The sequence below is a fragment of the Tachyglossus aculeatus genome, chromosome 22, assembly GCF_015852505.1.
Source record: "Tachyglossus aculeatus isolate mTacAcu1 chromosome 22, mTacAcu1.pri, whole genome shotgun sequence".
NCBI lineage: Eukaryota > Metazoa > Chordata > Mammalia > Monotremata > Tachyglossidae > Tachyglossus > Tachyglossus aculeatus.
The window spans coordinates 26,361,501-26,385,837 of record NC_052087.1 but is presented as its reverse complement, the minus strand read 5'-3'; the positions used below and the strand labels follow the sequence as shown (position 1 = coordinate 26,385,837).

The 24,337-nt window shown below is 42.8% G+C and overlaps 1 protein-coding gene across 1 annotated transcript in view; it reads right to left on the bottom strand.

The window, feature by feature from the left end:
• EXT2 (exostosin glycosyltransferase 2) overlaps positions 1-24,337 on the bottom strand; it is a 145,912-nt gene that overhangs the window by 14,005 nt on the left and 107,570 nt on the right. Inside the window, exon 10 of the mRNA XM_038764274.1 lies at positions 22,231-22,397. Coding sequence (XP_038620202.1) covers positions 22,231-22,397 — 167 coding nt within the window. The remainder of the gene's footprint in view (positions 1-22,230; positions 22,398-24,337) is intronic.

Sequence of the window (24,337 nt, the reverse complement as noted above, 5' to 3'; positions counted from 1 at the left end):
GCATTAGAGGAGTGAGGCGTGCGGGCTGGGAAATTCTAGGAAATCAGGGAGGTAAAGTAGGAGGGGGCAAGGTGATTGAGCACTTTTAAGCCTATGGTAATGAGTTTCTGTTTGATGTGGAAGTGGATGGGCAACCACTGGAGGATTTCTGAGATGTGAAGAGGCATGACTGAACTTTTTTTAGAAAAATGATCCAGGCAGCAGAGTAAAGTATGAACGGGAATGAGAAGAGACAGGAGAGACAGGAGGCAGGTAGGTCAGCTAGAAAGCTGATGCCATAGTCAAGGTGGGAGAGGATAAGTGCTTGGATCAGCACAGCAGCAATTTGGATAGAGAAGAAAAGGTAGATTTTAGTGGTGTTGTGAAGGTAGAACTGACAGGATTTTGTGAGCGATTGAATATGTGGGTTAAATGACAGAGATTAATTAAGAATAATGCCAAGGTTAAGGGCTTGTGAGATGGGGGAATAGCAGTGCTCTCTACAGGGATGGGAAAGACAGGGGAGGATAGGATTTGTTGGGAAGATGAGGAGTTCTGTTTTGGCCAGGTTTAGTTTTGAGTTATTCAGAAGGAAGGAGGAAATGCAAGACTGAGGATGAGAGAGGTTAGGACTGAAGAAGTAAATTTGGAAAGCATCTGCGTAGAGATGGTAGTTAAAGCCATGCCAACTCATTCTTAAAGGCCACCGCCCAAGTTAGCACCCACATTATCATCCAGTTCCTAAGCGATTTACCAGGCAACCTTGGTCATCGCCTTACCTCCTTCAGCTCTTCTTTATGGCTTCTGCTCTCTCAGGAAGCAGGCTTCACTCATTGTTTTCTTCACTAGATCATCCCACTTCTGTCTTTCTGCTCTTCCTGCCTGCAAGGTTTTCCCTATCCAACTCAATCGACTTCCCCATCATTTAAGCAACTCCTGAAATCCCACTTACTCTTCTCAGCCTCTTCCCTTGGGGAAATGAAATGGTGATTTGCCCGCCAGCACCTTCCTGTCTGAACTTCCATTTCCTATTGTCCATTCATGTCCCCTCCTCACAAGACACCCTTGAACTGCTGACTGGCTAAGATGTAAACAGCTTCTACATACTTTTTAAATGGCTAATTTAATTTGTATTTGTTCTGGGTTGTATAGTTGGATCTACGTATCTTTTAATAGCCTTGTCTTCAATCAACTGTATTTACTGAACGCTTACTATGTGCCGAGCATTGTACTATGCGCTTGGGAGAGTACAATATAGCAGAATTAGTTCTGTTCCCTACCCATAACGAGTTTACAGTCTAGAGGGGGAGACAGACATTAATACGAATAAATAAGAAATTTATAATGCATAATTTAAAGATATGTATATAAGTGCTGTAGAGTTGGGGGTGGGGAGCATATCAAGTGTCCAAAGGTCACAGATTGTCTTGGATTATAAACTTCGAAGGCAGTACATTTTAACCTTTTGATTAGAGATAATACTTTGAAAAGATAATTTTTTAAAGCTGAAAAAAGGAGCTTTTTACGAGTACCACTTGCAGAAAAGGATGAAGATACCCTGGGCAGAAACTTTCTTGGCCCACCTATGGCTCCTATCGACAGAAACAGAGCAGGCAGTGACATCTGATAAATGCAGGAATCTCCAGGGCAGTAGTGTGTCTCTCAGGTGAATCTGGGTTGGGGTCTTGGAGGAAAGAGGGTCGGGGGGAGAAAACGGGAGTTATTCCAGTCTACCATTCATTCATTCATTCATTCAATCATATTTACTGAGTGCTTACTGTGTGCAGAGCACTGTACTGAGCGCTTAGGAAGTACAAATTGGCAATATATAGAGACAGTCCCTACCCAACAGCAGGCTCACAGTCTAGAATACCACCTGCTATTCTCTTAAGTGTCACCTCTTTCTGATGGTATGTGCACCACTGGTTGAAAAGCAGAAACCTGGAGGGCAGGAAATTTTCGGTCAATTTCATTTTAACAGGGGCATGTGCTTAATAAATACGTTTAGTGATGATCATGAATGACATTCTATGTCAATTTCAGGGTGGTGCTGCCACAGGCTGAAACATTTTGGAAGTCATTCGGAGGAAAGGGAAGAAGAGACATAGCTGGGACACATTTGGGGACAAATGTTACTCTACGTGCCTACTTAATAATTAATAATGATTATGGTATTTTTTAAGCCTTACTTTGTGTCAAGCACTGGGAAATCGGATGTTGTCCTTGTACCACACGGGGCTCACAGTCTAAGCCGGAGGGAGAACGGGAAGTAAATCTCCATTTTTATAGTTGAGGAAACTAAGGACCAGAGAGGTTAAGCAGCATGCCCGAGATCACACAGCAAGCAAGTGGAAAAGCCAAGAATTGAACCCATGTCTTCTGACTCCCACATCCTAGCATTTTCCACTAGGCCACATTGCTTTTCCAAGAGAAAACTGACCTCTGAAGCGGTTACTGTAACCAACAAGTCTTCTACTGCAAACCTGGGCAGAGGTGTAACTCTTGAATATTTGAGAGGGAGCAAGAAGGAGAGGGACAATTACATAGGCCAACAGGGCAAAACTGGTCAGAGTCCCATTTAATTATTCACATATGCTAGTCAGGTTCTATCATCTCTCTAACTCCCCAGGCTGCCAACACTGTTATCCCATCAACTTAGCAGCTGAGAATGTGTTCGTGAACTCTCTAAGATAAGTGGGTTCCTAAGAGTCTGAAACAGAAAATCCTAGGAAAATAGGGAACTCTCTTCCCCCAGGCTTTCCTCTGCGCATTGAACAATTTTCAGGCTGCTCAGTCTTCATTTCACAACTGAGTTTCACAGAGCCCTCTGGTTATGGGATTCTCTTCTGCCGCACAAAACTCTCTGCACTGAATTGCAGGGCATGGCCAAATGTCCATCCTTTGCAAACGGTCTCCCCTGAGGAGGGGGAGGGCGCCGTGAGTCACAGTGGAGCAGTGGATCTGACTTGCTTAATTTCCGGCTCGTAATTATTATCATACATGAATTTGGCAGGGCATTTGGCATCAGCCCCACTGGAAAGAAAAGCTAAAATAAACCTTCTCCATGCCTGGAAGACAACTACAAGTGGACCCTGGATTGTTAGAAAGGGGAATAAGGGAGGTTGTCACCTGGACTTTCATAATGTGGATTGGTTATGACACACACATGTAAATGCTGCACTTTGTGTTAACATTCCCCCATGGTAGATCACTTCTGTTGGCCCATGAGAGTCTTTCCAAACCCAGGACAGGCTGCAAAATAGCTCTGCTGCTTCAAATCAGTCTTTCAAGAACTTCTGCAACAAAGTAATATGGCCTTGGCTGCCAATCCAAACAATTACCAGTACACCTCTGAACAACTTGGGGTGTAATGTCCCTTTTGTTGGGCTTTCTTTATTGGGATGGGGACACAGGCAGTGCTTTGACAGTCAGGAGAAGACTGTGTTTGGGCCCATTGATCCTCTCCCATGCCAATGTGCTCTATAGCTCCACTGCTCAAAGATGAGGAAAATGCCTTTGAAATGTGCTGCATTTCAAGTATTTCTTCTCCTAACATAGATCTTCTTCATCTTGCCTGATGGAATCATCACCTCGAAATGGCAGAAATACTGATGCTTCAGCAGAGGATGAAAACGATATCTGGAGCAAAAAGTGTACTAAGCATTGGGGGAAATACAAGTCAATCAGGTTGGACATAATCTCTGTCCCACGTGGGGCTCACAGTCTAAGTATGAAGGAGAACAGGTATGTACTGAATCCCCAATTTGCAGGTGAGAAGTCTGAGGTACAGGGAAGTTAAGCGACTTGCTCATGGTTACAAAGCAGGCAAGTTGGGGATCTGGGATTAGAACCCAGGTTCTTTGACTTCCAAGCCTGCGTTCTTTCCAGTAGGCCATGCTGCTTCTCTGCAGGTAAGCATCAGGTCTTGATGACGGCATAGCAGCCACGGCCCTGAGAAGACTTAAATGGTTTTTAAGGAGAGTACAAAACAACACCCCCAACAGACACGCACTAGAATTGGTATTAATGCCTAATAAACCCTGAAGTTACAGAAAGGTGCTCCATGCACTTCATATATTGAAAGACAAGGTTTCAGTGCAAAAACAGAGGGGCAAATGAGGTCTTCATTTGCCCTATCCTGATTGTCCTACTAAAAATTTGGCATTTTTATGTTTGGCAAAACCACACCAGTTGTCATCAAGTTCTATAGCATACAGATGAGGTTCAGTAAAGAATTCTAGGGCCCACCAAGACTTCCAATATGCATGACTTGAAAGCTGTTCAGAAGAGATTGACTTACAGAGCAAGGTAGCAGAAGAAGAGATTAAACTCTTCAGAGGGGGATTGGAGAAAGTGGGACAGGCAGAGGGCAGGAGGAAAGGTAGAGGGCAAGACGAGAGGCAGAGGTCAGGGAGAAGGACAGAGAGGAGGAGGAGGGGAAAGATTAGTTCAGTTCTAGGTTATCTGACCTCAAATTTTGTGCCCTTTAAAGATGCAAACAACATAGAATGACTAATTCCCAGGGCAAGGAAACTAATTCCAATGTAGGCTTTACCATTATATTATTTTGGCCTATGAAACCTATCTGCTTCACTCCTCTATGAGAAGAGAAGTAAATTTTATCCAAATGGTAACTTTGTTTCTGTCCACTGAGATATTATTAAAGAACAATCCTGGTCATTTGCAACTGCCCATCAGTGTGGGCACTGAAATCGCCCTTCTCCTGCCCTCTGTAGCCAATCTAAGCCACTAGGCCACTCTGACTTATTTCAGGGTTGATGGACACAAACATTCATTCATTCATTCAATTGTATTCATTGAGCACTTACTGTGTGCACAGCACTGTACTAAGCACTTGGGAAGTACAAGTTGGCAACATATAGAGATGGTCCCTACCCAACAATGGACTCACAGTCTAGAAGGGGGAGAAGACGGTCTTCTACAATATGTCCATTTTGCATGAATGTTTCTTATAAACTGGGAAGGGCTGAAAGAGAGGGGAAGAGAGACATGGTAACTTTCATGTTTCATGCCTTCTTTTATTGTGCCTGAGGGTGTTTCTAACCCCCAAGATAACTTTAAGTCTAACAGGGCCAAGTGAGTGACTGTGGTTTGATGCTGACAAACTTGCTGACCTGGCTTCTGCTAGACTCACTGCTTCAGGGAATTCAGGGAATTTTCTAAGCCACCCTTCTAAAAAAAAAAATCAAATGGGCTCTCACTGGCTTTGGCCACTCTGTTTTAAAAATATTTTGGCTGCAAAAATTATATTAAATGTGCTTGCTCATTCCTTCCTGCCCACCTCCTACTCCTGCTCTCCAGATCAGCTGAATACTCCTGCGGAAGAAGGAAGGATTCTACCATGGAAAGAGATATTGGAAGATAGGAAACAATGAGATGAGATAAATGGTAAGTTTTGAGAATTGAAAATATTGGGGGTCCCCCAGGGACTGGTGTTAGGACTGGCTTTGTAATATCTTTATAAATGACCTTAAACAGAGAGTAGGCACTGAGATCTTCAAGTCTGTAGATAATATGAACTTCTGACAGCCAATGAAGTGCTGTGTGGATGTGATAAACACCACAAACAGAACAAAAATCTCATACATTTGAAGGAGTGGGCAAAGAATTGGCAAATGGGATGCACTGGGAACAAAATCAAATTAATGCATGTAGGGACAAGGAATCCAAAGGGCAATTATATAAATGCCGACTCTCAGCTATCTGTGATTACCGACTTTCAGCTATCTACCTGTCATGAATCAGGAAAGGGATTTTGAGGGTCTTGCTAACAGTATTTTCCAATCATTAATACAGTGGGTGGGAAAAGCTAAAACGATCAACAGAACACTAGGAATCATCAGGAAGACTAGAGAAAACACAAAAGCAGGGTTTCTGCTAATATATACCCAGATCTGGAATTGCTTGTGCAGATCTGGTTGCTACATCTTTGTAAACTCATCATAAGATAGAAAATGTAAAGATTAAGCAACCAGAATGGTCGTGGGATAGAACAGCTTTCTTACAACATTAGATTGAAAAGATTATGATTCTTCAATCTGGAAAGAAATACTCTAAGAAGGAACATGACTGAAGCTTACAAAATAATTAAGGGTGTGGACCCCGTGTGGGACAGGGACTGTGACCGACCTGATTGTACCTACCCCAGAGATTAGTAGTAGTAATAAGAATAATAATAATGATGATGGCAATTATTAAGCGCAAAGCACTGTTCTAAGTGCTGGGGAGGTTACAAGGTGATCAGGTTGTCCCAGAGGGTGCTCACAGTCTTAATCCCCATTTTACAGATGAGGTAATTGAGGCACAGAGAAGTTAAGTGACTTGCCCAAAGTCACACAGCTGACAGCTGGCAGAGCCGGGATTAGTAAAGTGTTTGGCATCTAGTGAGCGCTTAACAAATGCCACAATTATTATTCCAATTATTACTATTAAATAAAAAAATGTTGTTCCCTAAATCCAAATACCTGGCCAAGAGGGCACCAACTTTAATTTGAAAATGGAAGGTTTGAAATAAATCCGTGCATAAGGAAAACTTTTTCACAAAGATGATAAAGCATGTGGGATGTGTTACCACAGGAAATTGTTCAAGCAAAAAATATCAATGGGTTCAGGAGGATATGGATGAAATTCATTGATGAAAAGCCATAATAGATTACCAGAGGGTAAAAACAAAATTAGACGATTCATATCAAAGTATCCCAATTTGACATCAGGGAGAGAAGACATCACCGTGTTCCTCCAAGCACCCTTCATCACTTCCAGGAAAATAATTCTGGGCTGGATGCAATCATTAGTCTGCACTCGGATAGCCCACTTTATTTTCTTCTGTTTTATCTTACAGAATAAAAGTATTTTCCTTGAGCCAATATGCTGAAATCTCTGACAGATACAAATTATTATGAAATGCAAATAGGGAATAAAAGAATGTTAGCAGATATTACATTACTTACTAATCTTTTTCTGATTCCTCTAAGGTTTGGGACATAAGAGCCAGTACTGATCTGGGGGCTTGGGATAAATGATCAAATTCTATGGCTGAACGGGACCACAAGGCACCATTTACACATCAAGAGAAAGCCACTTGTCATAACATCAGAGACTTCCATCTCTTTCAGTAGTCAGCAAGTACTCTGGGACTTCTAGGGAGTGTAGGGACATATTTTGGGAACATACTATAAAAGTGAAACAGAAGCTCAGTTCCCCATTAATGAGCTGTCTAATGATGATAGTGGTATTTATTAAATACTTACTATATGCCAAGCACTGTAATAAGTGTTGGGGTCGTGTTAGATGCAGTGCCTGTCTCTCAAGGAACTCACAATTTAAGAGGGAGTGAGAACAGGTATTGAAGTCTAATGGGGAAAACATAAGTTGACAAACAATGGTTTAAGAGTCTGCAAAAGTCAAAAATAATAAACATAAAAGGAGAAATAACTAATAAAGGTATACACATGAGACTGCCTAGGAGAATGACAAGCAAGGTCGTGTGAGGTTCTTAGGGGAAGATCAGAGAAAGCTCAGGTGTGCAATTTATGGTTGGACTTTTATTTGGCCAAGTGGGCTGTGAATGTCATATCTGGCAAAACAGGCTGTTGGCTCACGGAAAGCATTCCTGAACCTGACTGGAGATCTATTCATTTCCATCGTCTACTTCATGTGAATAAGTACAAGCCATGTTCTAGTGGGGCGGGAAAAGGCTTGAGAATGTCTAAAGGTTGCTGGGTTGGCCACAATTCCTAAGACCGACATTATTGAGGAATCTATCCTTTGACCTCTTGCCAGTTTTACAGTCAAGATTCATAGTTAGAAGTCCAAAGTTCTGGGACCTTCTAAAAGAAAAAAAGTACATTTCTCAAGCTCTTAAACAATCTAAACCGAGAGAGGTGGTTAGCATGATGATTAAAAAATGGACTATTCCTCGGGACTAGTTTTCCACATAAAGAGATGGACTTCATTTAATTGGTCATTTCTAATTCTATGGGCACTAACTAGTTCATTTATTTTTATAACTCGAGTTTCTCTTTGTCATAGTCCTGCTGGTGTGACAGCCATTTATTTAATTTGGGACACTCTCAATCTTCCCCATGCCTTTATTTTCATATATGAAGTTAATAATGTACTAGGCAAGAGCAATAATCAACTATGGCCGCAAACTCAGGATTTTCCATCTGCTTTATAACAAGGAACAAAGGGAGTGGCGTGGAGTTCAGGGAAACACATTATTTTCCTCTGAAAGCAAAAGCCTTCGTCATTCCTAATGGAGTAGAGGGCATTAATACATCAGGGTTCTGGCTGTCATTATCTTTTTCCCCTTCATTAGTGCCTGTGTCCTCCCCCAACCCACACCTCTTTTAAGCCCCACAGCCAAATACTGTAGCTAGCCCGTCCTGGGGAAATGCCACATTCTCGTGAATTTTAAAATAACCTTTGCAGCCCTGCAATTTCTGAAGTGACCAATGCTACGAATCCCAAGAAGGCAAAATGCAGCCATCAGAACTATTTTCTTCTAAAATATGTATTTTAGGTTATAAGACGCTTGCTATTCATATCCCAGCTCTGCCAATTGTCAGCTGTGTGACTTTGGGCAAGTCACTTAACTTCTCTGTGCCTCAGTGACCTCATCTGTAAAATGGGGATTTAAGACTGTGAGCCCCCCGTGGAACAACCTGATCACCCTGTAACCTCCCCAGCGCTTAGACAGTGCTTTGCACATAGTAAGCGCTTAATAAATGTCATTATTATTATTATCTACCTGAAAGCAATCAATCTTATGGATAAACATTTAAAGAAATGTCTAAATTTAAGCAGTCATTAGCTCTTAACATTGGTAGAATGTCAGACAGCCTTTTCAGAATCAGGGCAGACAGGTAAGATATCTTCTCTGAGAAGGTGACAGAAAATCAGGAAGTGGGATGGGATCCAAGGGAAAAGTCCCTAGACACAACCTCTGAGGGCAGCGGCAAAAATGACTGCAAACTCACTTCGAAGTCCAGCTAAGAGTCCACTACACAAACTGCCCTCAGAGTCAACAGAGAGGTGGTGTGTTAAAGCCAAAATGTGCATGCAGAAAAACAATTCCTCTCCTTTAAGTTAGTGAACCTTCAGCCCTCACTTTCATGGTATCATCAATGGTGACTTAAAATCCTAAACTCATAAAGGTTTTATTTTTTCACAGTACACTGCCACTTGACTTTTAGTCTAAAAAGCTAGTTACTATTTTAAAGGTCGGACTCCAAACATCCCTTCCTTCCCTCATTATTTGTTTGACTTACTCTCAAATGGGAATTGGGTGATTAAGAAACAGCTCTGAAAGGTCAGACATCACTGTGGTTTCTCTCAGCACCTCTATGCTCTTCTTCCCCTGCTGCTTTGTATCTTCTTTCAACACTTTGTATAAAAGTGGCTCACATGCACTCTTTTCTTTCTGATTCCCAGGAAGCTGCTGTCTGTAAATCGATGAAATTTTTAGCTAGGACAGGCCAAACTGATTAGTTAGTAGTGCTGTGTGACCTTGGGCAAGTCAATTAACTTCTCGGAGCCTCAGTTACCTCATCTGTAAAATGGGGATGAGGACTGTGAGCTCCACGTGGGACAACCAGATCACCTTGTATCCCCCCAGTGCTTAGAATAGTGCTTTGCACATAGTAAGTGCTTAACAAATGCCATCATTATTATTATTATTACCCCAGTAAGGAGCGAGAATAGGGAATCCCTTTCAAAATGAAAAACGTCCAAGGGAATGAAACTTTTATCGATATCTTGAAATTATTTTCTAAGCAAAAATTACAACACTCTTCTACCATGCATACACATACATAAAACTAAATTGTCCTTTATAGTAAAAGAGGAGATTAAATTGTCCTTTGTAGTAAAAGAGGAGATTACGGAAGTGAAGTTTTATCCATGTATATTGGACTGGCTGAAAAGATCAATGCAGTGCTTTTCTACACTCAGCACTTGGAGAGATCATCCTAAATTGTGCATTTGCACTGGCTACTTTACAATGTTTGACAATGTTTGAAATTCTGCTTCCTGGTACCACAGAGTGCCCAAAATCTCTGCTCTAAAAGGGCCATCCCATACCTAACTGTTATGCCATGTTGGTTGGCAGGCTTAATGGAACTGGAGCTCTTCAAATGCATATTCTTTACTAAGGGGCTCCCACTGCATTCTCAATACTTGGGGCATTTACAGCTGAAGAGCACAGATCTAAACAAGTCTGTAAACGATTGCTTGGTCCTTTCCCTCACTTCATGGGAATTTCTATTTGCCTTTACCAAACACTTATCTAGGGATTGAGCACGAAGAGATCAGGAGACATCCAATGGTAGGAAAGAGAACTCTTCCCTCATCGTATAATCTTAGTCCTCCCAGGCCCCAAACTATAACATCTCCATGGATGGCGGACTCCACACACAAGATCAGGGTGACTCAGCAGCCACAGAATCCACGGAAGATACCTCACTAAGAGTAGCACTGTGGGATTCATTCATTCACTCATTCAATCATATTTATTGAGCACTTACTATGTGCAAAGCACTGAACTAGGCTCTTGGGAGAGTACAAGAAGCAGTGTGGCTCAGTGGAAATAGCCCGGGCTTTGGAGTCAGAGGTCATGGGTTCAAATCCCAGCTCTGCCACTTGTCAGCTGTGTGACTTTGGGCAAGTCACTTCACTTCTCTGGGCCTCAGTTACCACATCTGTAAAATGGGGATTAAGACTGTGAGCCCCACGTGGGACAACCTGATCACCTTGTAACCTCTCCAGTGCTTAGAACAGTGCTTTGCACATAGTAAGTGCTTAATAAATGCTATTATTATTATTATTATTATTATTATTATTACAAGCCCATTCTATTTGTGCCAAATAGCCATTCAGTACCCACATGGTTTACGTAATTGAGTTTGAGACCTACTTCCTAGGCCTTAGTCCTGCAGTAGGGATTCACTGTCCGGTATTTGAGACTACTATCCAAATCAGGAAACAAATTCTTATTTTTCAGGGACAGTAGATGAAGCCTTCCCAAAAGACCATAATAAGGAGAAAGATGCAGCTTCTTGAAAACAGGTGGGAAATATTGCCAGCATTTAGAGTGTCTTGGGGTAAGGCATGTCTCTTCTAGGTGTGACAAATCCAATTGCTTAATTTTTCCATTGGAAGGAATAAAATAACTCTTAAGGACATTTTAAAATTTTCCCTAATGACCAAGTTCTCTTGAGGCCACAGATAGACATCAAGATTTTAAGAGGAACTGTTCCAGGTCAGGTCACTGGGTACACTCAGCCCAGTATTCTGTTTCAAACAATGGCACAACAAGAAGGGCTGTTGGTCCTTCTAGACAGCTCTCCTCATGGCTATGGATAGATTAACATTTCTAACTTTCCTCTTTAATAGCCCATCGTGAACTGACTGTCCATGAATCAAGTTAACTATTTTCGGTCTGCTAACAAATACCTAATGCTCGCCCTCTAAGATTTCTAACTTTTACTCTAATAATGGGCTTCTCACCCATTAATGTAACCAAACTCTTCTTGAGCTTAATATTTTCTGCTTGCACAATTTCCTGTGGAAACAAATTTCATAGGCTTACTTCTCATGTGGAAGAGTTTTTCCTTTTGTTATTTTTGCACTTACCATCTTCAAGCTTCAACGGTTGACCTCTAGTCTTGTGGACATGGGATTTGCTTACAATTCTGTGTTCGCCCTATCAAGCCTTCTATGATTTGGCAAACTTCAATCATTGTTCCAGTCTGAATTTTGCTGACCATTTTGGCTGCCTTGACACCTTTCCTCTCCATCTGGTCCCTGACTCTGTCTAGCGGCCTTAAGTGTCAAGGCCACTGTTGGACAATCAATCAATGGTATCTATTGAATGCTTACTATGTGCAGAGCACTGTACTAAGAACTCGGGAGGGTATGATACAGCAGAATTAGCAAAAACGTTCCCTGCTCATAGCAAGCTTAAAGTCTACAGGGGGAGAGACATTAATATAAATAAGTCATTTGTAATATGTAATATATAATTTAAAGATAACTACGTAAATGGGGTTGGGGATGGGCCAAATATTGAATGTCCAAAGTTCACAGATCTAAGTGCACAGAAGATGCGGAAGGGACAGCAAAGTCAGGGAAAAGAGGGCTTCATCAGGGAAAGCCTCTTGGAGGAAATGTGACCTTAATAATGTTTTGATGATGGAGAGTGTGGTGGTCTGATGTACTATGGAGGGGGAGGAAGCTCTAGGCTAGGTGGAGGATGTGGGAAAAGGCATCCTTTCCCCCATTTCCTGTCTCTCGCTCAAGGGAAATCTGGAGAGAAAAGAGGGGCAGGATTGAGAAGGAGGGAACGATGGATGAATAAGGCACCTTGAATAGTGAGGAGACGTTCAAATATAGCAGCTGTTCTCATAGGTGGGGTTTCAGCAGAGTCGCTTTGCCATTTGAGTAGGAATCCGTGTTTTAGGGGCTACAAGCCTCCAAGATCGGGAGGGCTTCAGCAACATCAAGCTCCCCAGGTGACAGCCAGTCCCCCAGGACTGACAGCTCTCCAAAATGATATGCGGGATCCCCAAAATGTCAGCTATCTCACCCTCTCTGTCCCACATACCAGGCATGAATACATCTAGTCTGCCCTTTGCCATGATAGGAATTCTCACGAGCACAAACACCCAGATCCTCACCCAGTGTAGCTGGGCCTGGGCCATCTCCTGTGGGTTCAGCCCTGGCAAACACAAGCACCCTGGCATCCACTCTTAGTATAGTCTATACTAAGCGCAGAAAGCCCAGCTCTTTCTCCAGGGGCCAGGGGAGAATCTTCCAGTCTTCTTGCAGTATCTTCCATGGAAAATGGAAGAGTTTAGCTACCTAATAACAATCAGTTATTCATCAATACCGATCTTTAGGGCTTCCTGGAAAACTCCTTGGACTCTGGGCTTCCGCCAAGGACTAATAGGGGCTGGTCAGTGTTCTTAGCTTGGCAGAGTAAAACTCACTGAAGTCCATTTTTTCCTCTTCCGTTTCAGACACAAGGCCATGTGCTTCCTCCAATTATACCCACCCACACGGCCATCCTCAGACAAAGCAGCCTACGCACATATTAAGTAAGACTTGAATACTAACGCTAGCATAAAAGGCTTAGCTTCTCCCAAATCATCATCATCATCATCAATCGTATTTATTGAGCGCTTACTATGTGCAGAGCACTGTACTAAGCGCTTGGGAAGTACAAATTGGCAACATATAGAGACAGTCCCTACCCAACAGTGGGCTCTGAAAAATGTTCAACACTTGACTGTTACAAATATTTTTTTATGGTTGAAAATGAAGATGAAAGTTTAAAAAAAAAGAAAGAAAAACACCCTACTTGATACATTGGCCAAGTCTGTGTGGCTTGAGATTTTTGCCACATGTTTTAAGCTGGAGCTCTTGAGGATGGGGGAGGGGTGGAGCGGCAGAATTGCTCACGTGGCATTTCCCCATGTTTCAGGATTGAAATAAAGGCAGGAAGACTTTAAAAAGAAACACACACACACACACACACACACACACACATACACACACACATATACATCCTGAACTCTTGGGTAACACTATATGTTGCTACTGTTCCCCCAGGAGTCCTTTGCAAATGAGTATCAAAAACTCAATAGATACTTTCCTGGTAAAGTACATAAACAGATAAATAAATTATCACAGGCTGAGGAGAATTTCAACATCTGGTAGCTAGCTTGAGCCTGTCAAACAAGTCAACAGACACACAGGGCCAGAGAAGATCAATCTACAACTCCCTATTTGGGGGCTGAAGAGGGAAAGTTACATCCTTTACATCCTCTGTCCTTCCAAGAGGGGCAAGCCATGAAGCTGCTCTGTTTTCTTCGGCCAGCCAAATAAATAAATAAAACTCCAGGGGTTAACCTTGCACTAATATTGGTTCAAACCGTAGGTATCATAGAAGAAAAGGCTTTCCTTTGCAAGGCAAGGAGTCTTCTGCCAGACATTCCACCTAGATCCACCCGTCATCCCTTGTTTTTCCCTGTCCTCCATCACTTGGCCTTTTTCTCCGCTTTTTTGCACCTCGCTAAAGCATCCTTTCCACCACTTAGAGAAATCAATAATTAATTGGTTGGCACTCTGTCTCTGTTTTATTGTCATTTAGTCAAAAGCTGCTTGGTGCTTATTCTTTCAGGGAGTTCTGTTAATCAATTATTCCACTTCTTTAATCAATTGTGCTACAGTGTTCTTCAAATGCCCACCAGCTAGTTGGGGCTTTCACAGAACACACTGGTGCCAGAAGCTAACTAGACATATAAGAAAAGAGAGTTGAAGCTCCCCATCTCTGTTTGGGGACCCAAGGACTCACCATACGCTGCCCTAAAAAGCAAGGCCGCCCAGCCCTCTTTCATACATTGCCTACTATCGACTGTGTCTATTTACTCTACTGTGCTCTCCCAAGTGCTTAGAACAGTATTCTAAGCACTGTAAGTGCTCAATACATACCAATGATTCCCCTTTATGTCTCCCAGATTGACCTTCATTGGAGCACTGACCTATGTTCAAATTTATCAATTTTCCTGACAAAGATCATACTTTTTTCTCATCTGTGCTTTTTTCTAACCTATCAGAATTATAGCGTTGAAAGGGATCCCAAGAGACCATCTAGTCCAGGGGTGGGCAAAATATGGCTCAGGGACCACATCTGGCCTGCCATTTAATTTTATTTGGTTCATCATTCTGTACAGCAAAAGTAAAAATATAAGAGAGCATCACTTTACATGAGAACGCCTGGATCAAACTGATCAGCAAACTTAGAAGTATTGCAAATTTGTATGGCACTGATACAGAGCATTGTTTCCGTAGGACGGTACTCTATTGAGAAGGTGAAGATGGAAGGGAGCTGATTAGCTAAGTTGCCCATTTTGGAGGCAGAATGGGACCAAATGTGGAGCCAAAGTGATGCCTCCTCCTCTGGCCACCCTTCCTGCCAGAAGTGGAGGAGGAGGAGGATAACAACGATGATGTTGATGATAATAATGATGATGGTATTTGTTAAGTGGTTACTATGTGTCAAACACTGTTCTAAGCACTGGGGTAGATACAATCTGATCACGTTGGACACATTCCCTGTCATACATGGGGCTCACTGTCTAATCCCCATTTTCCAGATGAGGTAACAGGCACAGAGAAGTTAAATGACTTGCCCAAGGCACAGAGCAGACAAGTGGCGGAACCAGGATTAGACCCCAGGTCCTTCTGATTCCCAGGCCTGTGCTCTATCCTCTAGTCCTCGCTGGGCACTGACTGGGGCAGGGCACGAGCAAGTCCTCTCACCCCTGGCCTGAAGTCCCATTACGAGAAGCCGTTTTACCAGCTCACCCTCACAGGGTTAGGCTGGAGGATACACTGGGCCCAGGTGGGGTTCAGAGTTCTGGAGCCACCGTGGCGGCTGGCACCCCATGAGGCCAAACCACCACGGCAATGCTTCCAGCCCAGGATCTGCCATCCGCTGCAGCCTAGTCGGACCATTTCATGGCGGTGGTGGCCGAGGCTGTGGCCGGCAGATCCTGGCTGGAAGGTGGTCTGTCCTTGTGGGGCTCCAGCCCCTGGTCCCCCAGGCTGCCTGGACAGATCGGACTGGCGGATGATGACTTCTCCTCCCAGGCTTCTGGCGGGAGGACCCTCTTGCATCCAAACCCGGGGTCCTTTGAGGACCAGAAAGTGGCATTTGGGGAAGAAAGAGGAGGAGGGACAGTACAGGTGAGTACCCCACTTTGTCCCCTGCCCCTCAAAGTCCTGCCCTCTCAAAGCTCTACAAAATGTCTCATTCCTACCATCAAAATGGGTCTTCGTAGAAAAATAAATCCCATGACCATATCGATGGCTATTATGAACGCAAAATATTTTACACGTGCAGCCTTCCATGACTTGCTGGAACTTGTTAAGTAGCCTTACAGCCCTCTTGCCCATCTCCTTTCCCTCAGGCATAGATGGTTCACTACCCCTTTCACTACCCCTTTTTAAAATTTAAGTAGAAACTCTCATCATTTCTCTGGAAGGTTCATTACTCTGGAAGGTCTTACGAACCTAGGAAGTATGGTTTGTTTTGAGGTTGCTATGGCAGTGCCTGCCTGGAGTACCATATGTGCAAAACTATTTAACTGGGGCTTTTTCTTTTAACTCGGATGATGCGTTTCATTAAAATGGAAAGAGGCCTACCTAGACTACAGGGCATAAAGATAAACGTTAAAAGACTTTGAATTTAGCCTGGAAAAGAGAATGCTGGGGGGGATGGTCAATTGTCCACCACCTCCATTAAAGACACAACTCGTGGAAGTGAACTTACATCCAAAGAAGAATGATTTAGAATAGACATAGGATAGAACTTTAAACTTTCAGTACACATCAAGATGAGTGACTGCTGGAGATTGTAGAATCCCTTTCTGTTATGATCTTTCAAAAGAGGACCTGATCATTTAAGCACAGACCTGTACAAATTGGGGGTTGATTAGATGACCTCTTGGGTCCCTTTTATGGGGAATTCAGAGAAAATATTCGGCTAAGTAACTCTGTAACCACAACGGAGTACACTGACTCCATTACTTGGGTAGTCCTGCAGGTCAAGCATCTGGTCCCCCATTGTTAAGCACTCTGGCAGAGGTGATAATTGAGTCTAAAATTCAGAACAGAGAATGGAGTCAAGAAATCAGGCTCCACTCCCAGGTGAGCTACATCAGCTCTTCAGCAAGTAACTCCATAACGTAGAAAAAAAGAAGAGGCTTTAAAGGGTAAATGGGTTGCAGGAAACCAATATAGATTCAAAAATGCATTAGGATCTCTCAGATAAAGGTGCCCTATTAAAGGGTGATTTTTCCAGCACATCTGTTATATTCCTTCAAGGGGCTATTTGACTGAAGTTGCGCCTGCCATATGCAAAAAACCGAAAGAGAAACACATATCATGCTTGTCTTTTAAAATGGTGTTTATAAACTGTTGGGTGACCAAGGATCTTGGTTGGGATCCTTAGGAGAGTCCCTTCCCATCACCTATGGACACTCCTTGAACATAATGCTTAGGTTTCCCATAATTCATTTCAACTTCCTAAGGAGCCAGATTTGGAGTTATGGACAGCAGAGGTAGATGGTTCTCATTTTTGTTTCATTTTCGCTGGTTGTAGAGATAACTTAGCCTTACCCAAACCCAGAACCCATTCCAGAAATGGCACAAGGTCATCTCCTAAAGACCTTGATCTGAAGGCAAAGAAGAATACCAGTGCGTCATTCATTCATTCATTCAATCATACTTATTCAGTTTTACCGAATGGAAAACTGAACAAAGAACTGGAGATACTTGGCCCCTTCTGCAGATTTATTATTATTGAAAAAGAAGAGCATAGAAAAAAACATGCCCAGGCAATGCGAACCATCTCCTTTGCTCAGAAAAGCAAAATTTCCACCTGGGTATTCTTTCAAGTGTTAGTACAGTGCACTGAACGTAGTCAATGCTTGATAAATATTATTATTACTAGAACCAGTACTAACCATAGAACTCCCTGGAAACTTCTCAATTTTTAACAAGAACTCATCATTAAAGATTAATGATAAACAGCCAGGTCTAATGATGAGAACACAGGCCTGGAAGTCAGAAGACCCTGGATTCTAATCCCAGTTCTGCCACTTGTTGGCTGTGTAACCTTGGGGAAGTCATTTCACTTCTCTGTGCCCCAGTTACCTCATCTGTAAAACAGGGATTAAAACTGAGTCCCATGAGGGACATGGACTGCGTCCAATCTTATTAACTTGAATCTATCCCGGTGCTTAGTACAGTGCCTGGCACATAGTAAGTGCTTAAATACCATTAAAAAATATGATGAATAACACATGCCCTGTATATCCTGGTGCTTCTTGGTGGCCCACACAGTTAAGAATGAATTGCTATAGATGACTGACCCTGGACATTCAAACTAAGCTCTATTTTGTTTTGCCCATCATACTGCAGTAGTGGAACTTCTGTCTCTTCCTCTGACACGGGAAGGTATAAAATGATGGAAAAGACTCTACTCTTGGAGGAATGGGGCCAAGACTGCTACTTTTTGAAGGGCAACTGGAACATGGGGAATGAAAGATAAAAAGATAAATACATTACTGTTCAAACCCCATAGCGATAAAGTATTCTAAATCTGACAATTATTTTAACTTACCTGCAGAACTTTAAAGCTCTTTCCCCAAACCACCACCCTTTCCTGTTCTGAATTAAACTCCCAGGAATAGCCTCAAGGGCCTGTTAAGTGTGCTGGTGGCGTAACACTCAACAGGAAATCACTACTTGGGCTGGAGAAGCAAATCTTTCCATATAATTTGGGGATGTCCTCCAAGTAAATATCACAAAGAAAAGTTTCCTTGAATCTTCTTAAAAAGCCTACGGAAGGACTGAATTAAGGTGAAAAGCTTTGGGAAATTGTTAAGGTGGCCACTGGCTCTTTGCTTGGGCAGTAACTACGCTGGCCATTTTCTCTGATGCTGATGCTGCAATATTTGGATTTCTAACAGAAAGGGGCTACAATCCCTAATGCCTTTTGAAATCTTTTAAACAGAACTTCACTCAAAGCGTATCGCAGAATAGCCCAGAGTTGATTCAGTTTTATGGACTGTTATTTAAAAAATACAAAACAAATTCTGGGTCAAGACAAAGAAGTATGTGGCCTCCGCGTAAAGGAATGGTCACTTCAGGGTATTCATTTCACAACTTTCACCATGTGCCCAGCTGTGGCTAATTGATTTTGACTCTGTGTTTTGCTTAGATTTGATACCATCATTACCACCGCAGCCGCTGGGCTCTGCCTGCCTCAGGCAAGCTTCTCATGTGCCTCCTTCCTGACAGCCATCATCAATCCCCATTGCTTTTCACCCTGTCTGTGCAATGGCACTTTCCCCCAGGGAGACCTTCACTGCTCTCGATACTTAACCCCTGAACCCTCTCTAATCCATCAATTCATACCGAATAGTGATACAGGCAAGGTTTCTCCGTGATGGGAAGGCTGTTGGTTCTTCCCCTTGGAAAACTGAAGTAAACCCATCAGCAGTGTCTGCTTTCTGTTTGTCAGTGTTGCCTGGTCTTCTCTTTATTGATGGTTTTATTGTTATGGTGCCCAGCTGTTTGAGTTAAGCGAGGTGCCATTCAACAAGACAACGATTAAGTGCTTGTTAAATGCTCTGGGTACCCCTTTGAAAATATCCACTGAACCTTTCTGTAGTTCTCTAGGAAGCCAGAGGTCTAGAGGGAGAAAGTTGTAATTGTGGAATTCACACAGCTCAGCCAGAAAGTGAGAATGTGTGTTTTCAATACACACTTTGGCTTGGACCTTGTTAGGGAATTAAGGAACATTCATCTGACAACGCGAGTCTGTTTGGATATGGGACACCATAGTGGCAGAAGAAATAACACATGCGCATGCATGTGAAGCCGGACACTTGCGTGTAATAGTGTGAATTCCTTATTCCAGTATTTTGCGAGAATGCAAACTCCCACTTTTTAGGAGAAATGGGTGTAGAGTTTCTTCTGAAATTCCAAAGACTGTCGATTATTGCTTCGCTGCTGTTTATATGTCTATTACCAGTCCCCTCCTACTACCTCACATTCTTAGATTAGCTCCCTGAGGACCAGGGACTCTATCTCTTTTCCACCTTTTCCCAGGGCCTAGTGCAGTGCTCTGCGTAGAGTAAGCACTGCATAAAGCAGCGTGGTTCAGTGGAAAGAGCACGGGTTTAGGAGTCAGGGGTCATGCGTTCAAACCCCGGCTCTGCCAATTGTCAGCTGTGTGGCTTTGGACGAGTCACTTCATTTCTCTGTGCCTCAGTTACCTCATCTGTAAAATGGGGATTAAGACTGTGAGCCCCGCGAGGGACAACCTGATCACCTTGTAACCTCCCCTGCACTTAGAACAGTGCTTTGCACATAGTAAGCACTTAATAAATGCCATCATTATTATAAAGGCAATTACTACTATTCGTACCCACCACCAAAAATCATATAATGAGCATCCAGAGAGCATAATGTACAATTTATGTACATTCTGAGGATTTAGAGCTGCGGGGATTCGCTTGAGGGAATTCAAGAAATAATACTGCAAGAAGGTCTGTATACTAACAGCTCAAGACATAGAGAATTCCATGATGTGATGGGGGGAAAGTACAGGATGAAAGGAGGAGTGTCCTTAATCAAGGAGGATCCCAAGGCTATATCCCTAATCATTATTGTAGGTGACTCCCAGTCCAAAAGTGTGGTTAAGTGTGAATTATAGTAATAATTATTGTGGTATTTGCTAACTACTCACTATGCACCAGGCACTGGACTACACTCTGGGGTAGATACAAGATAATCGGGTCAGACACAGTCCCTGCCCCACATAGGGCTCACAGTCTTCATTCCCATTTTATAGATGAGGTAACTGAGGCACATAGAAGTTAAGTGACTTGCCCAGGGTTTGGATATGAAACACCACAGTGGCAGAAGAAATTCCATGTGCACCTGCATGTGAAGCCGAACACTGAGTTAGATCAGCTCCACCCACTCTTCCTTTCTCCTGGGGCAGGAGGGGAAGGATCCAGAGAGAAAGAGCTCCATGTTGGGCAGCAGGTCCTCTCCCCAGCAATAGATTGGGAGAAATGATCCTAGTTAAATCCCTCCCCTGACAGACCTGCCAATGATCTAAATAAAGAAAGCATATGAAGACAGGTATCAAAGCAATAACAATCCGATGGGCCGAGGAATATAACCCAATTCAACTCTAGGAATTATCATCAGATGTCAATACATTTACGTTCAGCTAGGATTCTTCAGACCTGGTAGTTGATTTTAGCCATTGGGTACAGAATAGCTCCCTCCCCAAGAATGCTCTTTGGTACTGCTCTTTGCTCATTATTTAAATAACTCCGGAAAAGAATTGTTTTGTTTGGGTGGTGTTTACAAGCAAGTCCAGATAAATCACTACTGGCCACCGATGGGGACACAATACCAGGTTGGATGGGCCTTTGACAGACTCTGAATAGCATTACTTATGTTTTTAACCCAATCTCTGGGGTCATCTCCTACAAGAGGTCTACCCAGATTAGGACCTCTTTTCCCCGACTCCCTCTCGGATCCGCGTCTTCTATGCACCTGGATCTGTACCCTTTGAGTGTGTTATACATCCCACCCTCAGCCGCACAGCACTTACGTACCTATCCATAATTTATTTGTTTTATTAACGTCTATCTCTCCCTCCAGACTGTTATCTCCTTATGGGCAGGGAATGGGTCTACCAACTCTGTTGTACTGTAGTCACCTAAGCACTTAGTACAGTGTTCTGGACACTATAAGCACTCAATAAATACCACTGATCGATTGATTGAGATGCAGTATGAACCTGGTCTCCCAGACTGATTTACAGCACAGTTAGAATTCTCTGGAATAGAGCCAGAATGACTTGCTGGAAAAATCCCAGGACTAGGAATCAGGAGACCTGGGTCCTAGTTCCAGCTCTGCCATTAGTCGGCTGTGTAACCATGGACAGGTCAATTAACTTCTCTGGGCCTTGGTTTTATCATCTGTAAAAGAAGGATGGAATACTTATTCTTCCTCCCCTTAAGACTGTGAGTTGTCTGATTATCTTGTATCTACCCAGCACCTAACACTCAATCAATTCCATCATCAACATCATCACTACTATTATTATTATGAGATCCAAAGAATAGTCTACACCAGCTCACACCAGAGCCAAAGTGGTATCCCAGAGGTTGGGAGGCAAAATAGTATATTATTTCCCTGCATTCTACTCTGAGTGGGAGTATCCAAATTGCAGTTGACTATACTGCCTCACCGGAGGTGTGTATGAGAGTACAATTCAGAAAGTCAAGAATTGATACATCAGTGCAATTCCGCACTCCTGGGCTCTCTGTTTATTTAATTTTTCAGGCAAGGGGCCATATCCAGACGTTAACACTGGCTTACTTAGATGAAGAAATGCCGATAGGACACTTTTGTCTTGATTATTTTTGCCACTGTTCACTGATTTAAATAGTCTAATGAATAGATGTACTGTGCTCAAGCTCCAAGCTTTTTACTCAAAGGCACAACCTTAAAAGTATCCACTAAATACATATATGAATGAATCCATACATCCATGTAAGTAGCTGCTTATATCTTATGCAAAACAGCCTACTATGCGCTGAATTCTTAAAAATTATTACAAGCCCTTCTTACCTCATAGCCAAACTGCAGCTCGTCCGAGGTCAGCATGATGATATCATCATCAATCGCCAGCACCGCCTCTGTTTCAATCTCATTGTATGGGAAAAAACGGTTACTCAGTTTATTTTCGGTGGTCCTTACTACTTTCAAAGGAACCCGGATCTTGGGCCAGAGAGAGTCTGCAATGAGAAAAGCCAAAAAGGAACAGCAGGTATTCAATATTCTGCTTGTGAAAGGTGGAGCCCCTAGGGGGTGAGGGGTGGCGGGGAGAAGGGAGTGGAGGGGAGAAGGTGGTGGAGGGGAGAAGGGGGAGAAGGGAAAAGTTAAGTCTTTAAAAGCGAGATCCCACCCCACACACACTTCCTCTTCTCCCACTCCCTTCTGCTCACCCTGACTTGCTTCTTTTGTTCTTCCCCCCTCCCAGCCACACGACATTTATTTACATATCTGTAACTTATGTCTGTCTCCCCTTCTAGACTGTAAGCTTGTTGTGGGCAGGAAATGTGTCAGTTTATTGTTGTTTTTTACTCTCCCAAGTACTTAGTACAGTGCTCGGCACATAGTAAGTGCTCAATATATACGACTGAATATATGAAAGAGAAAACTAAACAGCTTTTACTGATTTAGACAGTAGGCTCATAAAGCATCCCTCTTTACAACTTTAGTCCATACAGAAGGGACTTAATTGAGTATTTTTTCAACACTAAAAGTTTCTATCATATCTCTGTTCTGCCCTTCTAGAGTTCCCAACTGCTATACTGGAATATTTCACAACACTATTTTACCACATCTGATAAACAGGGGTTACCCCTATTTAACAGACTGAAGACAGAGAAGTGAAATAATTTGTTCAAGGTCACTCCAAAAGTCAGTGGAAGCACAGCTAACAGAAACTGAGTTTCCTGACAGCTCCCCATCCCCAGCCCATTGCACTTTGTCTCAGATCACTACTACCCCTGCAAATACTCCCCGGTATCTACATTTACCCTTTCCTGGCACTCCCAATGTCTCACAGCTCTTTGGAGAAGTGAGATTCCACATTGCTGGAGATGTGTCCTTTCTACTATGCTGAGTCTAGTCACCTCAGTAGAAATAATCTACCAGTACTACACAATTTTAACTGTTTATAGCTTCCTTTTCCCCACTTTAAATTCAGAGTTCAATCTCCAATGTTCCACCTAGAAGCAAATCTCAAGATTTCACTTTCAATTCAGCAAGCCCTAAACAAGCTTCCTTAAATTAATAATAATAACGATAATAATAATGATGATGGCATTTGTTAAGCACTTACTATGTGTGAAGTACTGTTCTAAGCGCTGCGGGGGGACACAAGGTGATCAGGTTGTCCCACGTGGGGCTCACAGTCTTAATACCCATTTTACAGATGAGGTAACTGAGGCTCAGAGAAGTTAAGTGACTTGCCCAAAGTCACACAGGTGACAAGTAATGGAGCAAGGATTAGAACCCACGACTTCTGACTCAAGCCCAAGCCCTAGCTCTTTCCACTGAGCTGAGCTGCTTTCCAGCATGGAATTAATAAATCTTTGCCTCCTCCTCCTGTCCTAACCCTCAAATCACTCCCCATTCAGCTATAAAACAACTAAAGTTGTTCAGCGCAGATTTCCTTTGCAAAACATGTGCACATATAGCACTTTTCACCTCAGAAGAGCACAGATGAAAGTGGTCATTATTCATCCCCACAGCCAGCGGGTACCATTACAGTGTTTTGCACATGGGTAAACTAAACTTCAGGGTTCAAGTAATATGGCCAAAATTAATATAAAATCAGTGGCGGAGCTGAGAAAAAGTTTCAATTCCCAAAGGAGTATCTTTGGGGAAGGTGTCAAACAAAAGATTGAAAAGCCAAGCTGGAAATGGGGCTGGAATCTGAGGGCTATTTTAATTATACTAGTAATAACAATAGTTGAACTTTTATGCCAGCTTACATCTTCAAAGAGTTCTTCAAGCATGAGATAATTACTATGTTGACAGTGACCTGGTACAATGCTGTGAAAATTTAGTAATCTTCCCAGAGCTATCCCTCCTGGCTCCTGCTTCCCACTGACACTTCCAAATAAAAGCAGAGTCCCTGTCCTTACCAACCACCAAACCGTTAACA